Here is an 18578-nt window from a genome sequence, read left to right on the forward strand (position 1 = left end):
ACTGCTATTAGGGGGCCTATATATAACTGCCGCTATTGTCCTTTTACCCTTGCTATTTCTTAGCTCCACCCATAAGGATTCCGCCTCTTCTGACCCAATGTCCTTCCTTTCTATTGATTTTATATCATTACTAACCATCATGGCCACACCTCCGCCTCTGCCTACCCACCTATCCTTCCTATACACTGTGTACCCCTGGACATTCAGTTCCCAATCACATCTGTCATAAAGCCATGACTCGGTGATTGCCACAATGTCGTATTTATTAACCTGTAGTTGTGCCACTAGGAATTGGGATGTTATGTTGAAGTTGTACAAGATGTTGGTGAGGCTGAATTTAGAGTGTTTTGTGCAGTTCTGGTCACCTACCTACAGGGAAGAAATCAATAAGCCTGAAAGAGTGCAGAGAAAATTTACACGGATGTTGCCGGGACTTGAGGACCTGAATTATAGGGAAAGGTTGAATAGGTTAGGACTTTATTTCCTGGAGTGCAGGAGAATGAGGGGAGATTTTATAGAGGTATAAAAAATTATGAGGGATATACTGTAGATAGGGTGAGTGCATGCAGGCTTTTTCCCCTGAGGTTGGGTGAAACTAGAATTAGAGGATGTAGGTTTAGGGTGAAAGATGAAACATATAAGGGCAATCTGAGGGGGAAATCCTTCACTCAGAGGGTGGTGTGAGTGTGGAATGAGCTGTCAGCAGAAGTGGTGGATGCGGGTTCAAGTGTAAATTTAAGAGAAGTTTGGACAGGTACGTAGATGAGAGGGGTTTGGAGGGATATGGTCCGGGTGCAGATAGATGGGACTAGGCAGAAGATCAGGTCGGCATGGACTAGATGGGCCGAAGGGCCTGTTTCTCTGCTGTAGTACTCTATGACCTTATATGCATGCCCTCTGGTATTTGACATTTTGACCCTGGGAAAAAGATATCGGCTGTCTACTCTAATTATGCCTCTCATAATCTTATAATCAACAGCTGCTATATTTCCTTAATCCTGGGAAGCAAGGATGTGATTAGGATGAATTGCAGATTCTCCATTTCACTTTGTAGCCTATGTGTGGTTTTAGTATTTATTCCCGCTGGGTGGCATCTGTCTCGTCAGATTAGCAATGCAGAAGGTCAGGAAGCAGTTTGGGTTCTAACCCTCAAACATTCAAAATGGGCACAACAGAGAGATTCCACAACCCTTTTCCTTGAGATTTCTGAGTGACTGTATGTTGTTCTGAAAATTACCTTTCTTTTTATGCATAAGTTAATCATCATCATATCAGCCCCTCCCTTGTGTCAGCTGTGGTATAGTTGGCTGCATTCTTGCCTCTGTTGAGGGTTCACTTCCCCCTCCAGAAACTCAAACCCTTAATCCAGGTTGGTGCTCCTGCACAGTTCCAAAGGAGTGCTGAATTGTCTCCGTTTCCAGAGCTTAGGGCCCAGAGGTGAGTGGGTGAGAAGTGGTGTTGGGTTCCACTCTCATGGCAGTGTCTTCTCTTTCATTGCAGCCTCGATTGTTGTTCAGAAGTGGTGGTGCCACATGGAGCCGTGCCTGGAGGGGGAGGAGTGTAAGGTTCTACCGGATCTGAGTGGGTGGAGCTGTAGCACTGGAAACAAAGTCAAAACCACCAAGGTTAGTGACTCCCTCAGTGCGCATAGACATCAACCTCCTCCACGTCCTCCTCACATTGTGGAATTTCCATCCTAGTCTCTGCATGGTCATGCCTCATCCCTACATTTGTTACTTCCTGCAGCCTGGTAACCCTGAAAGATCTCTGTGTCCCTCCACTTCTGGCTTCATGTGCATTCCTGACTTTAATCACCTTGCTCTTTACCAGCTGATCTGATCTAAATTGGGTTTTGATCTGGAATCTTTACTTTAGACCTTTTGGCCTTCCGTAAGATATTCTTCTAAATTTAACATCTTCCATTAATCTCTTGGAGTAAACCAGGAAGTTGGCCTGGAATTAATGGTCTTATTCACATATTCGGGGAGAGCTTCCATGCTTTATGGCTGCTCATCCAATGGGATTATTCATTTTTGGGCCATAAAATCCTGGGAGAAATGTTCTGATTTTAAAATATGGGTGAGAATAAATCAATCCGCTGGATTCCCGAATCATGGCAAATTTTCTTGCCCTTAAGCAACTCCAGAAAACTACTTCCATTGCCAAGATTAAGTGAAAAGTTACATTTAATTGACACCTACCATTTTGTTAAAGGTGCCTGTTCTCCACCTTGTCTTACTTCATAGAAGGGGTCCTATAATCACTGTAAAGTTCCTAATGATCAAGTTCCATGGCCAAAGGCAGCTTTAACCATTTGCGTGGGATGGTTTAAAATTTAGCCCGTTGAGTCCTGATACAGGGTTTTGAACCGAAATGTCGACAATTCCTTTCCTCTCACAAGTGCTGCTTGACCCACTGAGTTCTTGCAGCAGATTGTTTGTCGCTCCAGATTCCAGCGTCTGCAGTCTCTTGTGTCTCCTGGTTAAAGTTCTGGTCCCACGGTTAAATGGGAAACTAGTCTGCTTTGGGTTTAATAATATTGGGCTCACCCCATTGATTGACATTCATGGAAGCTGGGTTTCTGCCCAAGCTCTTGCAAAGTTAAAGTGGTGGGGTAGGGGAGCAGATCCAGGGAAATTTCCAACCAAAGTGCTGTGTGCACAAACTACTGTGAGGTTCAAATGGCAAGATTTGGTTGTTGCTTTTCACTGCATATCAGATGTATCTGAATCACTGACTTGTATGAATTGTCATCTCTGGGTCTGACATTTCAATACTCAGTCCAGGGTTGAGAGCTCACAACTCAAGCTGACGCTTGTAGTATAGCACTGATGGACTGTTACACTAATTGACTCTTAGAGTCATGGACTTCAAAAGGAGTTGTTAAAATACTTGTTCTTAAAGTTCAGCGAAATGTTGAAAATCCCATGTCACGATTTGACAGGAGTTCTCCTGGCCAACAACCCTCCCTCAACCCACATCAGCAAAAGCAGATTAAGTGACTGTTCATCTCCTTTCTGTTGAGAACCACAGTTAATGGATTTCAATGTACTTTTTGTCTGTGAGCTGGTTTGAAAAGTCATGGTTAGACCACACTTGGAGTATTGTGTGCAGTTCTGGTCGCCACACTATAGATGTGATTGTGCTGGAGAGAGTGCAGAGGAGGTTCACCATGATATTGCCTGGATTGGAGGACTTCAGTAACAGGGAGAGATTAGATAGGCTGGGTTTGTTTTCCCTGGAGTGACGGAAGCTGAGTGGTGACATGATGGAGGCACATAAAATTATGAGAGGCATTGATAGATTAGATAGTCAGGATCTTTTTTCCCATGGTAGAATTGTCATAAACAAAAGGACATTGGTTTTAAGTGAGAGGAAGGAGATTTAGAGTGGATTTGTGGAGGTGGTGGAGTCAGATGCAATCACTATGTTCAAGAGACATTCAGAAAGGCCCTTAAAACAGCAAGGCATAGAAGGATACAAACCTATTGCAGGCAACTGGGATCTGTGTAGATCGGCAAAAAGGTTGGCATGGATGTGGTGGGTTGAAGGGCCCATTTCTATGACTCAGTCTTACCAGGCCCTGGGGAGTTAAGCCCAAAAAGACATCTAATACCACCCTTTTAATAATAATATGTTCTAGAATTTCATCATCCCCCTCCTTGAATCCTTCAGCTGCAACGCCCTTTTCCTTAATGAATATAGATGAGGAGTGTTTATTTAAGACCTCACCCATGTCCTCTGGCACCACGTATAGTATGCCACTTCACTATGCAGCAGGAGGATGTTTGTGTGTAGACAAGTCCCCATTGGAAGTCAGTTTTGAGCACAATTAAGTCCTTGAAAATGGAGCAAGGCATGGTCTTAAGTGTAAGCATGGTGTGGAATGAGCAGTGAGGCTGTAGAGGATGTGGAGCAGCCTGGGCAAGCAACACAGTCTCAGTGTTGGCTCTTTAAATGCACGGTTTCAGGAGAACTGGGGTTAGTGAAAGCTGGTTGTTCTGGGACTAAACAAGGATTCCCATTTCCTGTGATCTGGATTCCATCCTGATCTCTTGTGCTTTCTGTGTGGAGTTTACATATTCTCCCTGTGACCACCCGGGTTTCCTCTGGGTCCTCCAGTTTCCTCAATCATCCCAAAGACATGCAGGTTGGTAAGTTAATTGGCCACTGTAAATTACCCCTAGTGTGTGGATGAGCACCGGGGAGTCAATGGGAATGTGGGGACAATACAATGGGATTAGTGTCGGATTAGTGTAAAAATGGTGCTTGACGGTCAGCATGTACTGAGTGGGCTGAATGGTCTGTTTCCATGCTGTGTGACTCTATGACAATGATTCTAATGACAAAGGAGCTAGAGCAAGGCAAGTCAATTTTATTGTTGCAATTGGCTCTCAGTCAGCTATGTGGGCAAATATAGAGGCTGTAATTCCAAAAAGGTATGGTAGCATGGTGTTTCATTGACATTCAATGGAGTGGACCATTGATTTGGAGACATGACTTCAAATCCCACCAAGTCTGTGGGGAATTTAAATTAAAATAGATAAATGAATCTGGAATGAAAAAGCTGCAAACAGTAATGATGACCATGAAATGACAACATTGGTAATTGGTTTATTATTGCCACATGTACCGTGATATAGTGAAAAACTTTGTTTTGCAAGCCATCCATACAGATCATTCCAAAACATAAAGTACATTGAGGTAGTACTAAGGGAAAGGCAATAACAAAATACAGAACATAGTGTTACAGTTACCTTTACAGAGAAAGTGCAGTGCAGGTAGACAAATAAGGTGCAAGGGCCATGACACAGTGGATTGAGAGATCAAGAGTTCATCTTTATTGTACAAGAGATCCGTTCAAGAATCTTATAGCAGTGAGATAGAAGCTGTCTGAGCCTGGTGGTACGTGTTTTCAAGCTTTTGTATCTTCTGCCCGATGGAAGGGGGGAGAAGTGCACTAATATCTTTCAGGGAAGGAAGTCTGCCATCCTTACCCAGTATGGCCCATGGGTCACTCCAGAACCACTAATGTGGTTGACTGTTAAATGCCTCCCCATTTCATAGATCGTAGAGCATAAAATAATACAGCACAGTATGGGCCCTTCCGCCCACAATGTTGTGCCGACCTTTAAGGGGTAATTAGGGATAGATAATAAAGTTGACATTATCAGTGATGTCTATATCCTGTGAATGAATAAATGAAAGAAAAAGTCTGGCAGACTACCAATTTGATGTCTTTTCCTGATTTTCACTAGAGTGTGTCTCAAAGGTACTGCCTTGTTCATTGCCCACATTGTTGCATAGGCAAACCATGACAATGACTGTCAGTAGGAATAATCGTGATACACCCGCCCAGTTTCCAGGTGCATCAAAATCATCTCCATGTCCTCCCTTCCTAACAGGGCCAACTTAGACAGCTATACCTCTTCAAATAACTTGCCACATTGAATGTGGAACAAATTTCCCTACTGGGCTATTATTCTGGGTGCCAGCAGGAAGGGTGAATTTAACAAATGTGACAATGAATTAGAAATCACCCCTTACTTCTTAAATCAGAATCATGTATTCTGCTGATTGTATCCGAACACACCCCAAGTCCTGCTCACCCATCACCTCTCTACTCACTGACCTGCATTGTCTTTCAGTCCAGCAACATCTCCAATTTAAATTCTGTGCTTTATTTTCAAGTTCTTCCATGACCTTGCCCCTTCTGTAACTTGATGATATCCACAGGTGCTGATATCTCTTCACTTCCCCCTATTCTAACCATGTCCCCTCCAGAAATGGCTATGCTCGTTGTTTAACTCCCCTGCTTCTTTAAGGTGCCGGTGTAATCACGTACGCTAATTTCTCCTCATATGGATCTATTTAAAATTTTGTCTGCTAATGAATCCCATGAAAGGTCTGTAGATGTTTAGCATGTTAAAGCCATAATAAAACAAAAACATGTTGTGTTGTTGGCAGTGAATGAATTGCATTGCACTGCATCTAACTGGGAGAAATATATTGGTGTAGAGCCAAACACAGTGAAGGATACATTGAAGGACATGCCGAAGGGCAAGCTTTTCAATCTTCCAGCTCCTTGATGTAACAAGATAGTGTGCTGAGTGGCTGCTAATGGCATTTAATCAGATCGCAGTAGGTTTGACATTTCCACCCCAGATCCAAGTCTTTTATTGCAGACTTGCCAGTCATTCCCTTTGGGAATCACGGATTCATACTGCACAGAAGGAGGCTATTCTGCTTTTAATAAAAACAGAAAATGCTAAAAGAAAAAGCCTCAGCAGGTCAGGCAGCATCTATGGAAAGGGAAACAGTTAATGTTTCAGGTCAAAGACCCTTCATCAGAACTGAGAGAGAAAGCAAATTAGTTTAGGTAGCAGAGAAGGTAGGGGAGAGCAATGAGTGGAATTAAGGGAATTTCTCTTGATAGGATGTGGTTATCAAGGGGTAATTAAGCTCCTTTGTGCTATGTTTTGTTACTGTTGTAAAGTGTAGGTAATGTTGTACAGTCAGCCTACAGGCACATGTCCAGTAGGCCCAAATATACCAATAGAAGGGAAAAAAGGGATGGGAGGCAAAAATGGCCAATGCTGATACAAACAGAAAGAAAGAGTGAGTCATCTAAAGTTGGAGAAATCAGTATTGGGTCCTGCAGGTTGCAATGTGCCCAGAAAGAAGATGAGGTGTTGTTCCTCGAGCTTGCATTGGGCCTCATTGTAAGGAGGCCACAGATAGGGTGGGAGTGAGATGGGGAATTAACATGTCATGCAACTGGGAGCTCCTGTGAACTGAGTACAGGAGCTGATGTAGAGTGATCACCCAATCTCCAATGTAGAGGAGGCCATATTGTGAACACCAAACGCAGTACATTTGACAGGAAGAAGTTCAAACATGAAACCTCTTGACAAACCCGTTATATCGCAATAATGATACTAATGGGACAATTGAGGCTTGTGGACCAGCAGTTGATAGCTGGAGCCCATGGGCCATCAGATTTCTTCAATAATAAGCTGCTGTATCCCATTCATTTACCTATTCACTCTGATTGTATTCCAGGTTACTCGATAGTCCTTTGGGAAAACGGGAGGCAGTGATTTAATTTTTTAAACCTGAAAAGTGTTCCACCTTTCAACTGAGGGGGCCCACAGATTGGACCGGTTAACCTGACTTATAGTTTGTTCCCAAGCAGCTGCTTTTGTCCGAATGGGAATCGCTTGGGCTCCCAAAGGAACGTCAGATATAATGAATGCAGTCGGGACACAACACAGGAGGAAAGGAAGCATCGGAGAGCCTCTAGTGAACACTGTGCAGCTGGTCAGGACAAAGACTACGGTGTCCATGAAGTATTCTTAACAACACACTCTGGAGATGGACATCGGTCACTCTGAAAGTCCAGCTTACTTCCAACCTTCTGAAGCCTGAAAAAAGAGGGACATCTCACCCCCAGCCCCTTGTTCTCACACAGGGACAATTCTCCCCTGCCTCTTTTCCCAGTCCAGATATAACTCAGTCTGAACACAAGCTGTGGTCTCCAAAAAACATGACATTAAGCTGCCTTCCAAAGGAAAAGGAAACCATGTTGATCTGCACCATTCCAATGGTTTTTTTGCCACTTTCCATTCAATTCCAGTCGACAAAACACTGCCCTCTGTTTTTAAGCTGCTTCAACCACTCACCTATCTGGAGAAGATGTTGATTATGGCAGTAGAGCATTTGCCTGGTTTGTAGCATCTCCTACATCCACAGGATATTAATGCTAATGCTTAATAGCCACTACCTAAGTTGGAGTTGAGTCCACAGTGAGAATTGTTGAACAAATTTTAAGGCAGCTTCAGGATTGCCCGTTTCTATACCTGACTGGATCCCATTCACTTCCTGCCTCAGTGGGTCTAGTTATACTGCTGCAAGGCTTCTGGGAACAGTGGTTCTGTTGTGATGATTCCTCCCCCTCTAATTGCTCCGTTACCTACTGACATTGAAGTTCTTGTCCTTATTTTTATAACAGGCCTGCTGAATGGCTTCTTGAGACTGAGTAGTGAGAATTAATCCAATCTTGTGATTACTGTAGACCCCAATTAGACTGTATTATAACTGTACAAATTCAGAGTTAATACATGTTAATGTCTGATAAAGATAATGACTTGTGTTGTGAATTTCATTGCCATTAATATTTGTAAATCATCTATGCAGTGACTGGGTCCTCCATGGTTGAATCCCTGTCATTAGCACTGAAGTGGCTCTTTTTAAAGTGACAAATGACATTCTCTGTGACTATGAGCCCACAGTGCCCTTTCAAACATCACAAAGTACCTGCAGCCTTTAATAGTGTTGACTACTCCATCCTCCTCCAGTGTCTCTTAGCCATTGTCTAACTAGATAGGACTGCTTGTCAATGGCTTCTTTCCCAGCTCTTGTAACAATGAAGTTTCCCAAGGATCTATCCTTGGTCTCCTCCTATTCATCCTCTCACTGCCATTACCTAAAAATACATTAGGACCTTGTAAGCCAATAATTGGTCCCTACATCATGATCACCTCCCTCCTCCCCTCCACTGACTTTGACTTATTGTAATGTTTGTCTGACATCCCATGTTGCACAAGCAGAAATTTCCTCCAGTTACATCAAGGTCATTGGGTCCATTTTGTGGAGATCATGATGTGGGATTAATTAGCACCAATGGGTGGTTGATGGTCAGTGTGGACTTGGTGGGCCGAAGGGCTTGTTTCCATGTTGTGTGTCTCTATGACTTCTGATACAGATTACATGCCAAATTTGTTTAGTCTGGCAACTGATGTGATGGCATTGTGCAGTCAGCAGCCAGCAGTAACTGCATGGTTGAATGTCTATAGGTCTTGGCGGGGGCCCACTTCAAACTGGTCTGGAGCTCCTGAACGACAGACACGTGGGTGTTTTTGAACTCATTTTCACCTGGGAGGCATTGAAGAAGGACACTGAATTTTACTACCTTTGATACTTTTTCATATTTGCGACATGGGAGAGCGCTGACTCCATGAGTTTCTGTACTGGAAGCTTTGGAGAAATTTGTGGAAAGGAGGAGAGAAGTGGTCTCTTCAGAGGGGGAGCAGACAAATTCACAGAAGGCAGTCGGAATAGACAGCCATGGAGATCGGTGCCAAGAGTCAAGCCACAAAGACCTGAATATAGGGCTACAAGAAGTTCAGTGACTTCACACGCATGGTCAAGGTTGGAGAAGCATCCCACTGATCTTAGACACTGCTCACTTCACCACACCATCACTGGGAACCTGCCAATAATGTTTGGTGGCTTATCTCACCCTCACCTACTTAGCACTACTGTAGCCTCAAACACTCATCTCCCAGTTACAGTGCTAACTAGACAATCATCACAGAACACTCCCTGACATCCTTCCCTCTCCCTTCCATGCTAAGGTGTACAGCTGGAGGCCTCAGCAGGTTCCTGGCAGGGGACAGATGCAACTGAATCTCCCCACAGCCCTGGTGGATACAGCGTATACCATCATTGAAATAAACACTGCATTGGCTCTAGGCAACAGCAAGGATGAAACAAAGTACGTAACGCTCCTTCTCACATCCCACTGATCACTCGTCTTCTGATAAGAAGTGACAGATGTTTTCTGCGCCTCTTCCCTGACCTTATTCCTCACGCTGCAAACCAACCTCCACACTGCAGACAATATCTTGACCCTTACTACAAGCTGTCCAAGCAGGATTAGAAGAGCAACCAGGTGGAAGAGCAAGAAAGTAGTGATAGTGAAGGCACGCTATCACCCAATTTCACATTAGCAGCTGCCAACTCAGGATGTTGGCATTTAGTTTACAGGTTCCTTAAGAAGCAGGATCTACAAGAGGTGAAACACTGATCATAAGTGGGCTACAGGCAGGGCAGCGGGCGAGGGTAATACAAGCTGAGGGTGAGGTCACACATGATTTCTTCTGCAGAAGACTCAGCTAAAGAATACATTGGGGGCAGGCTAGAGAAGAAGGTTGTGGGTGTGCACAGTGAAATGCATGGTGCTTTGCAAGCCTATCAAAAACTCCTCATTCTGTCATGAAACATAGAGCATGGCCCCAACTTTGGACAGGGTTTAGTGCAGAACTTAGAGCCCGACTTCAGAGGGCAACTCCATCTGCACATTTGTGGACCTAACAGTGATGCAACATCTGACAGCCAATATCTTAGTGTGTAATAGAAGCTGAGACATTCTCAATGCAATCTCAGCTTGCTGCCATTGTGACTACAGGCACCAGTGTTCACAGAGGCTTGCAGGGTGTCACAGGGCTTCAGCAAACTGACCTCCAACAAGTTACTGAGGTAACACTCTAAGGGAGTGTTGATGGCACTGTGGAGCACAAAGCTGTTGTCCTCTCTCAAGATGACAGAATTCATTCTCCACCCTCTGTGTGTGCTTGTTGATGCCTGTAGTGGCAGTTGCTCAATGTTTTGTCCCAAGCCTAGGGGGTATAGCCTGGCAAGAGAGAAAGAAATGCAATCAGCTGTCTCTGAACAAAGACAGCTCGTGCCCTCTTCCCCTTCTGCATCACATATTGCAAATATCTAAGGAGCCAACTTTAGTATCTGAAAGTTCATGGCCATTGTGGTCAGAAGGGGAACTGGCAATATGGTCCTCAGCCTTCCCTGTCCCCTCTGGTTCAGAATTGCTCCCTAAATGACCTAGCTAGGTCAGTCCTCCAGCTGACAGACCCCCGCCCACCCCCCCTTCCTCTTTCAGCAGCTCTGCTTGAAACCTGCTCAACCTTCTGGTCATGATGTATCCAACACCTCCAAGGCTTTCCTGGCTTCACATCCAGCGCCCTCCATCAACTTCTGCTGTCCGCATCCTAACCTGCATCATCTCATTTATCCACCATCTTATTCTTGCCGACCTGCATTAACTCCTAGTCCAGCAAAGGCACCATTTAAAAATTCTCAGCCTTCTTTTTAAATTCCATGCCTTTGCCCCAGTGTATGTATGTAATCTTCTCCCATACTACAACCCTCCGAGATTCCAGAATAAATTCTGGTGCGTGTAGTCACAATGGCAGCAAGCTGAGATTGCATTGAGAATGTCTCAGCTTCCATTAACACTAAGGTATTGGCTGTCAGATGTTGCATCACCGTAAGGTCCACAAATGTGCTGATGGAGTTGCCCTCTGAAGTCGGGCTCTTAGTTCTGCACTAAACCCTGTCCAAAGTTGGGGCCATGCTCTATGCTTCTTGACAGAACAAGGAGTTTTTGATAGGCTTGCAAAGCACCGTGCATTTCACTGCCCTGAGTACCCCTGATTTTCATCAGTTAACAACCACTGTGGCTACGCATTCAGCCCTGCAAATTCCTCTTAAACCTTTCACTCTCTCCCCATCTTTCTTTTCCATTATGTTGCTCCTTAAGTCTTTGACTAAGCCTGTGGCCATCCTAAACTAGTGGTTCCTTGTGTGGTTCAATGTCAAATTTAGCTTGATACACCTTAGTATATCCTACAATTGATAAAGGTACAATATAAATACAAGTTGTTGTTATACAGTTGGGATCAGTACAGAACTAAATTTCTCTCTGGTGATGCACCAGAATAATTTGCCAAATTCAGAGTTTAAACATTTTAGAACAAGATAAACATAGAATAGTATAGACAGTTACAGGCCCTTCGGCCCACAATGTCTGTGCTGAGCATGATGCTGAATTAAACTAAATCTCTTTTGCCTGTACGTAATCCCTATTCCTCCATCCCCTGCATATTCATGTGTCTATCTAAAAGCCTCTTAAATCTAGCTAAAAGCCTCTTAAATGCCACTATTGTATCTGCTTCCGCCACTACCTCTGGCAGTCCATTCCAGGCACCCACCACTCTCTGTGTATAAAACTTGCCCCACACATCTCCTTTAAACTTACCCCTGTCACCTTAAATGCATGCTTTAAATGCATTTTATACACCATGGCGAGTTGGTGTTGCTTAAACTAAGTTTAAAATCATGATTACATTATCCTAAATTTTAAACAAACTAGTGAAAAATATTAGGGGGATGTTGTCGATATTTGTTGGTAGTCACTGATTAAGACTCCACAGTAAGAAGGCTAAATATTTCTGCCCTGTGGAAATAGATGCAGGGAAAGACAGCATCACGGGAGAGGAACAGAGAGGACTGAAAAATATCTTATAAATACATTTATGGATAGTTAATGTGAAACTGGCACCTCCACTGGCAGGAAGATTAATTACAATGTGACTTGTTTACCAAGGCAGTTTCTGATGTATATGTTGACGTAGGGATTTGTAATGGGAAAAATCTGCAGGAAAACCATATGGGTGTAATATTTTAAAACATTTACCAAGGGGGAGATTATTGTCACTGTGTGTAGCAACATTGTAAACGAGTGTGGGAAGATTTCTTCCTACTGCTGGAGAAATACATGAAGAGGAACAATTTGCAGAGCTTTGGGACCACATTGGATAGATCTTACAAATGAACACTATGGGAGGAGTGACTGTAAGATTATGTTAGGGGACTGGGTCAGAAGTAGGGTCTTTAAGGAGAATAGGGAAATGTAGAGCTGTAGATATAGAGAGGTTTAAAGAGAGTTCCAGCATCAACAGTCATCAATCTAAGAGTCAAGGCTCTTCAATCCCTCATTTTCTTTAAGTTACAGATATTAACCATTATTAAGAAGTCTCTTAGTATCTCAAAATTCCATCAGATAAGTATTTGTCATTGCTGTGTCCTGATTTAACGTTTCCCCTTTAATCTTGTTCAAGCGTAAACTGCTTACATGCTTTATCCCCAGATATGACAGTAGGATTCTCTCCATTCCTGCATCACAACTGGGGGTATTATACGTTGTGCCTTTCAGTGGAGTATCAAGATTCTGTGTTACTGACCTGACAATAACAGTTGCTGTTTGACCAAGATGGGTCAAGTCAATGGTGAGAATTGGGTGGGGCACCCTCAGCTCATGCTAAGACTTTGCCCACTCACTCTCCAGCTTCAAATACCTTTGCCCTGAAAGTTGCCGGAAGTTACATCTGTTAATAACCCATTGAGGATCACTTGGCACACTGGACCTCAATGGACAACTGGATCATCAGCCTATCTTTTCAACCAGTAAGATTTAAGGATAAAGATTAAACAAGGATTATAGAAAAGGAAGCAGAATGAACAAGAATCAAATTGGGTACGTTAAGAGAAATAGGGAGAGACAGAATGATTAGAGTAAGCGAGTGAGAAAAAAGGCAGGGAAAACAAGACAAAGATTCTTAATCTCAAGGAATAATTTATTATTTGTCGGAATGGGATAACACAGTGTTAATTCTTTCCTTTCTGGGCAAACTGATTTGCATTATGGGAGCATTGACCTTGTCATTAAGTGGGTCCATAGGCTGTAAAGTACCCTAGCCTAATATTCCGTGGTAAATTTTTCCTCTTTAAGGAGTACCTTGGTATTGAGGATGACTTGCTTCCAAACTGGTTTTGGAGTTCTGAAATGGTTAATGAAGCCAATTTGGGAAGAGCAGATTCTTCCACCAATGGGGCAGGAGATACCAGATGGGATGGGCAGGTGGGTAGTTTGTGAGGGGGTGTGCTTCTTCCACTGTTCACACAGAGCCTCCCTGTGTTCCTCATGCAGGGACTCCAGGTTCTCAATGCCACCCCGAAGACTCCTTCTCCACTTTGAGCGGTCATGAGCCAGAGGTACCAGGAGTCAGTGAGAATGTTGCACTTCTTCAAGGAAGCTTTGATGACATAATTGAATCTTTTCTTCAGTCCAGCAGGTAGTCTCTTCCCATGACAAAACTCAGAATAGAATGTCTGTATTGACGCTAGTGAACTTGAAGGACTTTGCGCTAACAACACTGGTGTTATATCTTTCCAGTGCCTTGGAGAGCCTGCTATAGAGTTTGATTTTAGTACATAAATGCATCAATTTCATAAAACACTTGAAGAGGTTAAGGCTGAGATATTGTTTTCATGAGCCAGAGCTGTAACTTGTGGCAACTTCTAACTTGCATTGTGCCATCAGGGAGTTTGAAATGCTCTTTTACTGACTGCTCAAAATCTTGAGCTTTTAGAGACTGACAATTACCCAAAGTTTGGTTTGTTCTTGCTTCCTGGAATCTTGCCCTGGGGTTGCATCCTCAAAAGAAAAAGAACATCCATTTTTTTCAAACTCTCAAATGTTGCTGGAAGGCCACACGACTCACAACAAAACTACCTGTCAGCATTTGCAACAAGATGGACTCATGCTTTCATCAAGAGTCAACAGCATTCCAGATGTTCAACAGAACAAGTCATCGGCTTATGATTCGGGTAATCAATAGCTCATCTTGCTCTCTACAGATCTGCTTGAGTGAAGAACTAAACAAAACTGAACTAAAGGTAAAATAATTGTTGTACACACTTGTCCAGAAACAGACAAGAATACCTGATTAGATCAATCCACTATAACTTTTTAAAATTTGATTTACGCAGAGATTAAGGCAACTCAATTTAAGATTTAGATTGTGGTTTCCATTTCTCTTTGCTGTTTCATCTCCCCTGAAATAAAGGAAGAATTTGAATTTATGTAGAGCTGTTCACAGCCTCAAGATGACTTGAAGGTTAGATAAGATAAGATTTCTTTATTAGTCACATGTACATCGAAACACACAGTGAAATGCATTTTTTGCGTAGAGTGTTCTGGGGGCAGCCCGCAAGTGTCGCCACACTTCCGGCGCCAACATAGAATGCCCACAACTTCCTAACCCGTACGTCTTTGGAACGTAGGAGGAAACTGGAGCACCCAGAGGAAACCCACACGGACACGGGGAGAACATATAAACTCCTTACAGACAGCGGCTGGAATTGAACCCGGGTCACTGGTGCTGTAAAGCATTACGCTGACTGCTACACTGCCGTGCCTGCCCAGTTTATTGCAAATGAGATATTTTACTGAGACCAGCATACCATTTGCTTTCTTAATTGCTTGCTGTACCTGGATGTTAACTTTAATGATCTGTGTGCAAGCACACCCAGGTTTGTCTGAACACCAACATCTTTTAGTCTCTCACCATTTAAAAATTATTCTGCCTTTCTAAAATCTGTACCATACTGGGCGACTTCACATTTTTCCACACTATATACCACCATGTGCTCACCAACTCACTTACCTGTCTATATTCCACTGAAGCTGCTCTGCAACCATCTCACAACTCGCACTACCACCTAGCTTTGTATCCTCAGTGAACTTATATATATTACATGTGGTCCCCTCACTGATGTAGATTTTGATCAGCTGGGGCCAGTACCAACCTCTATGTTACCCCACTAGTCACAGCCTTCCAACCTGAAAATGACCAGTTTATTCCTACCCTCTGTTTTCTGTCAACCAATCCTTAACTCATGTCAGTATATTGCCCCAATCCCCATTTGCACAAATTTTGTAAAATAATCTCTTGTGTGGTACCTTATCAAAGGCCATCCAGGAGTCCAAATACATCACATCTACTGGTTCCACCTTATATATTCAGCCAGTTACAATCTCAAAACTCTAACAGATTTGTTAAACGTAATTTCACCTTCATAAATTCAATTCACTCGGCCTAATCCTCTAAATATCTATTTCATGCCACCTTTTCCTTATTAATAGATTGTAACTACAGTAGTCAATCTAACTGACCTATCATTTCCTCCTTTTACTCTTCCTCATTTCTTAAATAATTTTACATTTTCAGTCTCTGGGAACAGTTCTGGAATCTATGGAATTTTGGAACATGACGACAAATACATCCACTATCTTCATTGTTACTTCCTACAAAATCCTGCATCTGCCGTCTTGTTTGTCTTCATACAACAGCTGGGAATTTATTGCCTTTCAGTCCAGCTCACCTCTGGGGAGTGATTTATCAGTGACAACGAGGTTCTTGAGAAGACTGGATTGTGATCTATGCAGAGTACTCTGGATATGCTCAAAATTGCTTGCTCTACCTGCATGTTAACTCAGTAGGCTTTGCTGGCTGGGATATGCCACAAACTGCTCTGCTGAAGTGCTACCATCCCTTGGCACTGTCACTGTGGCAAATGCACAGAAAGGCCAAAGGTCTGATACAGTGACAGTGCCAAGGGAGGTGTGAGAAGCATGGCATTCCCACTGTAACTGCCTGTCCACAACTACTCAGTCAGGAGAAGTCAGGACATGGTTGGGGCAGTGAGCTTTCAGAGATCCTAGTCGAGCCAGGATGCAGGGAATCAGAATCAGGTTTATTATCACTGACATATGGCATGAAATTCGTTGTCTTGTGGCAGCAGTACAGTGCAAGACATAAAAATTACAAGAATAATAAGTAGTGCAAAAGAAGAATAACAAGGTAGTGTTCATGGGTTTATGGACCATTTAGAAATCTGATGGTGGAGGGGAAGAAGCTGTTCCTGAATCATTGTGGGTCTTCAGGCTCCTTTACCTCCTCCTTGATGCTAGTAATGAGAAGAGGGCATGCCCCAGATAGTAAGGGTCCTTAATAATGGATGCTGCCTTCTAGTGGCACCGCCTCTTGAAGATGTCCTCGATGGTGGGGAGGGTTGTGCCCGTGATGGAGCGGGCTGAGTCTACAGCTCTCTGCAGCCTCTTTCGATCCTGTGCATTGGAGCCTTCATACCAGGTGGTGATGCAATGAGTCAGAATGCTCTCCACCGTACATCTGTAGAAATTTGCAAGAGTCTTTGGTGACATACCACATCTCTTCAAACTGCTAATGAGGTAGATCCAGTGGTGTGCCTTCTTTGTGATTGCATTAATGCGTTGGGCCCAAGATAGATCCTCTGAGATGTTGATGTTTAGGAACTTGAAGCTGCTCATCCTTTCCACCGCTGACCCCTCAATGAGGACTGGCATGTGTTCTGCCGACTTCCCCTTCCTGAAGTCCACAATCAATTCCTTGGTCTTGTTGATGGTGAGTGCGAGGTTGTTGTTGCAACACCACTCAACCAGCCAATTTATCTCACTCCTGTACGCCTCCTCATCGCCATCAAGTATAATCCATTCTCCATCTGACCAGTGGATGGTAGCCATAATGGGATAGTTTGCCACCCATAGATTGGATTCTTCTCTTACATTATGCCAAGGGCCATTAACTGACTTAAAAACAGGAAGCACTTGGAATGTTCATTAGGTCAGGTAGGGTCTGTGGGGAGAGACTCGGGGTGATAATATTTCAGGTGGATAGGTCCTTTCTCACAACTGGGAAAAGTGAGAGATAGGAATGGTTTTACATTTCAGAGAAAGGGGAAGGAGCAGAGAGAGCGAAAGTGAAGATCTGTGATAGGGTCGAGGCCAGCAGCAACTGAATGACAGTAGTGGTGACAGCTGAAGGAGGTTTGTGAGGGCAGGTGATTGAGAAAAAGAAATGTCTGGGGAGGGTGCAAATAGGGGGCAGATGAAATCTGAAATAACTCAAAAATCTGAAATGACTGACTGATTGATTTTGTCGTCTCCGTTCATCTGTCAAGATGCCGATCAACTTTTTCAGTGGTTTCTCTGAGCTTAGAGCTCTGTTTCTCTTTCCACTGAAAAGTTTTTGTTGTTTTTCAGTTGCATTCCAGCACAAATTCACCAGGATGCTGCCTAGATATAAAATGTGAAGTTATCAGGACATGGGTGCATGAACATTGTTTTTAGTTCCTTGAGTTTGGAAGGCTGTGGGCAAGTCTCATAGAACTGTTTAAAATGCTAAAGACTTAGACGAAACTTCCTATAAATGCACAAAAAATAGAAAAGTCATTCATCGCGTTGTACCTGCTCCAGTATTTAATTAGATTATAGCTGATCTTTTACCTCTGCGTCATTTACCTATACTAATCCTTTGATTCCCTTAATATCCAATAACCTATCTACCTCTGTTTTCAATATACTCAGCAGCTGAGCCTGCACAGGTCTATTGGGCAAAGAGTTCCACAGATTCACTATCCCCTGAGTTTTCACTGGTGGGAGTGCCTTGAACAAAGAGACGCAACTACAAGATAAGGGACCAAGCAATTAAAGGTGAGGTAAGCAGAAATTTCTTCTTGCAGAGGGTGGTGAATCTCTGGAATTCTCTGCCCTGGCAGGTGCTGGAAACTGGATCATTAGGTGTATTTAAAGTGGAGGTGGATAAAAAATTGATAGATTGAGGAACAGAGGGGTATGGAGAAATGGCAAAGAAGAGGAGTTGAGGCCAGCATAGATCAGCCACAATCACATCAAATGATGGGGCAGGCTTGAAGGATCTGATGGCTTTCTCCTGCTCCTATTCTCTGGTGTGTTCTTCTGAAGAAATTTCACTTCAACGCTGAATGGCCAACCCCACTTCTGGTGCAGGATGGCAGAGCAAGGAGGCACAATCTTAAGATGAGAGACAGGTCATACAGGAGTTCATTTTCACACAAAGGAGAGTGGAAATCTGGAATTCAGTACTCAAAAGCTGCAGTTGCTCGGGATCAATAAGAGCTTTCAAGACTGAGATCGATAGATCTTTGTTGGGTAAAAGCATCAAGGGATTTGGAGCAAAGGCAGGTAAATGGAGTTGAGATTCAGGTCAGGTATGATCTAATGGAATAGGCACAAGGCT

The 18578-nt window shown here is 43.4% G+C and overlaps 1 protein-coding gene across 2 annotated transcripts in view; it reads left to right on the forward strand.

The window, feature by feature from the left end:
• LOC127580868 (chemokine-like protein TAFA-2) overlaps positions 1–8047 on the forward strand; it is a 76218-nt gene extending 68171 nt beyond the window's left edge. Inside the window, exons 5-6 of one of the 2 annotated variants that reach the window (XM_052034829.1) lie at positions 1501–1625; positions 7063–8047. In XM_052034829.1, coding sequence (XP_051890789.1) covers positions 1501–1625; positions 7063–7074 — 137 coding nt within the window. In that variant the 3' untranslated portion in view covers positions 7075–8047. The remainder of the gene's footprint in view (positions 1–1500; positions 1626–7062) is intronic. The other variant, XM_052034827.1, reaches the window with a different exon arrangement.
• Positions 8048–18578: the final 10531 nt, after the last annotated feature.

This window comes from Pristis pectinata, chromosome 20 (assembly GCF_009764475.1).
Source record: "Pristis pectinata isolate sPriPec2 chromosome 20, sPriPec2.1.pri, whole genome shotgun sequence".
Taxonomy (NCBI): Eukaryota; Metazoa; Chordata; class Chondrichthyes; order Rhinopristiformes; family Pristidae; genus Pristis; species Pristis pectinata.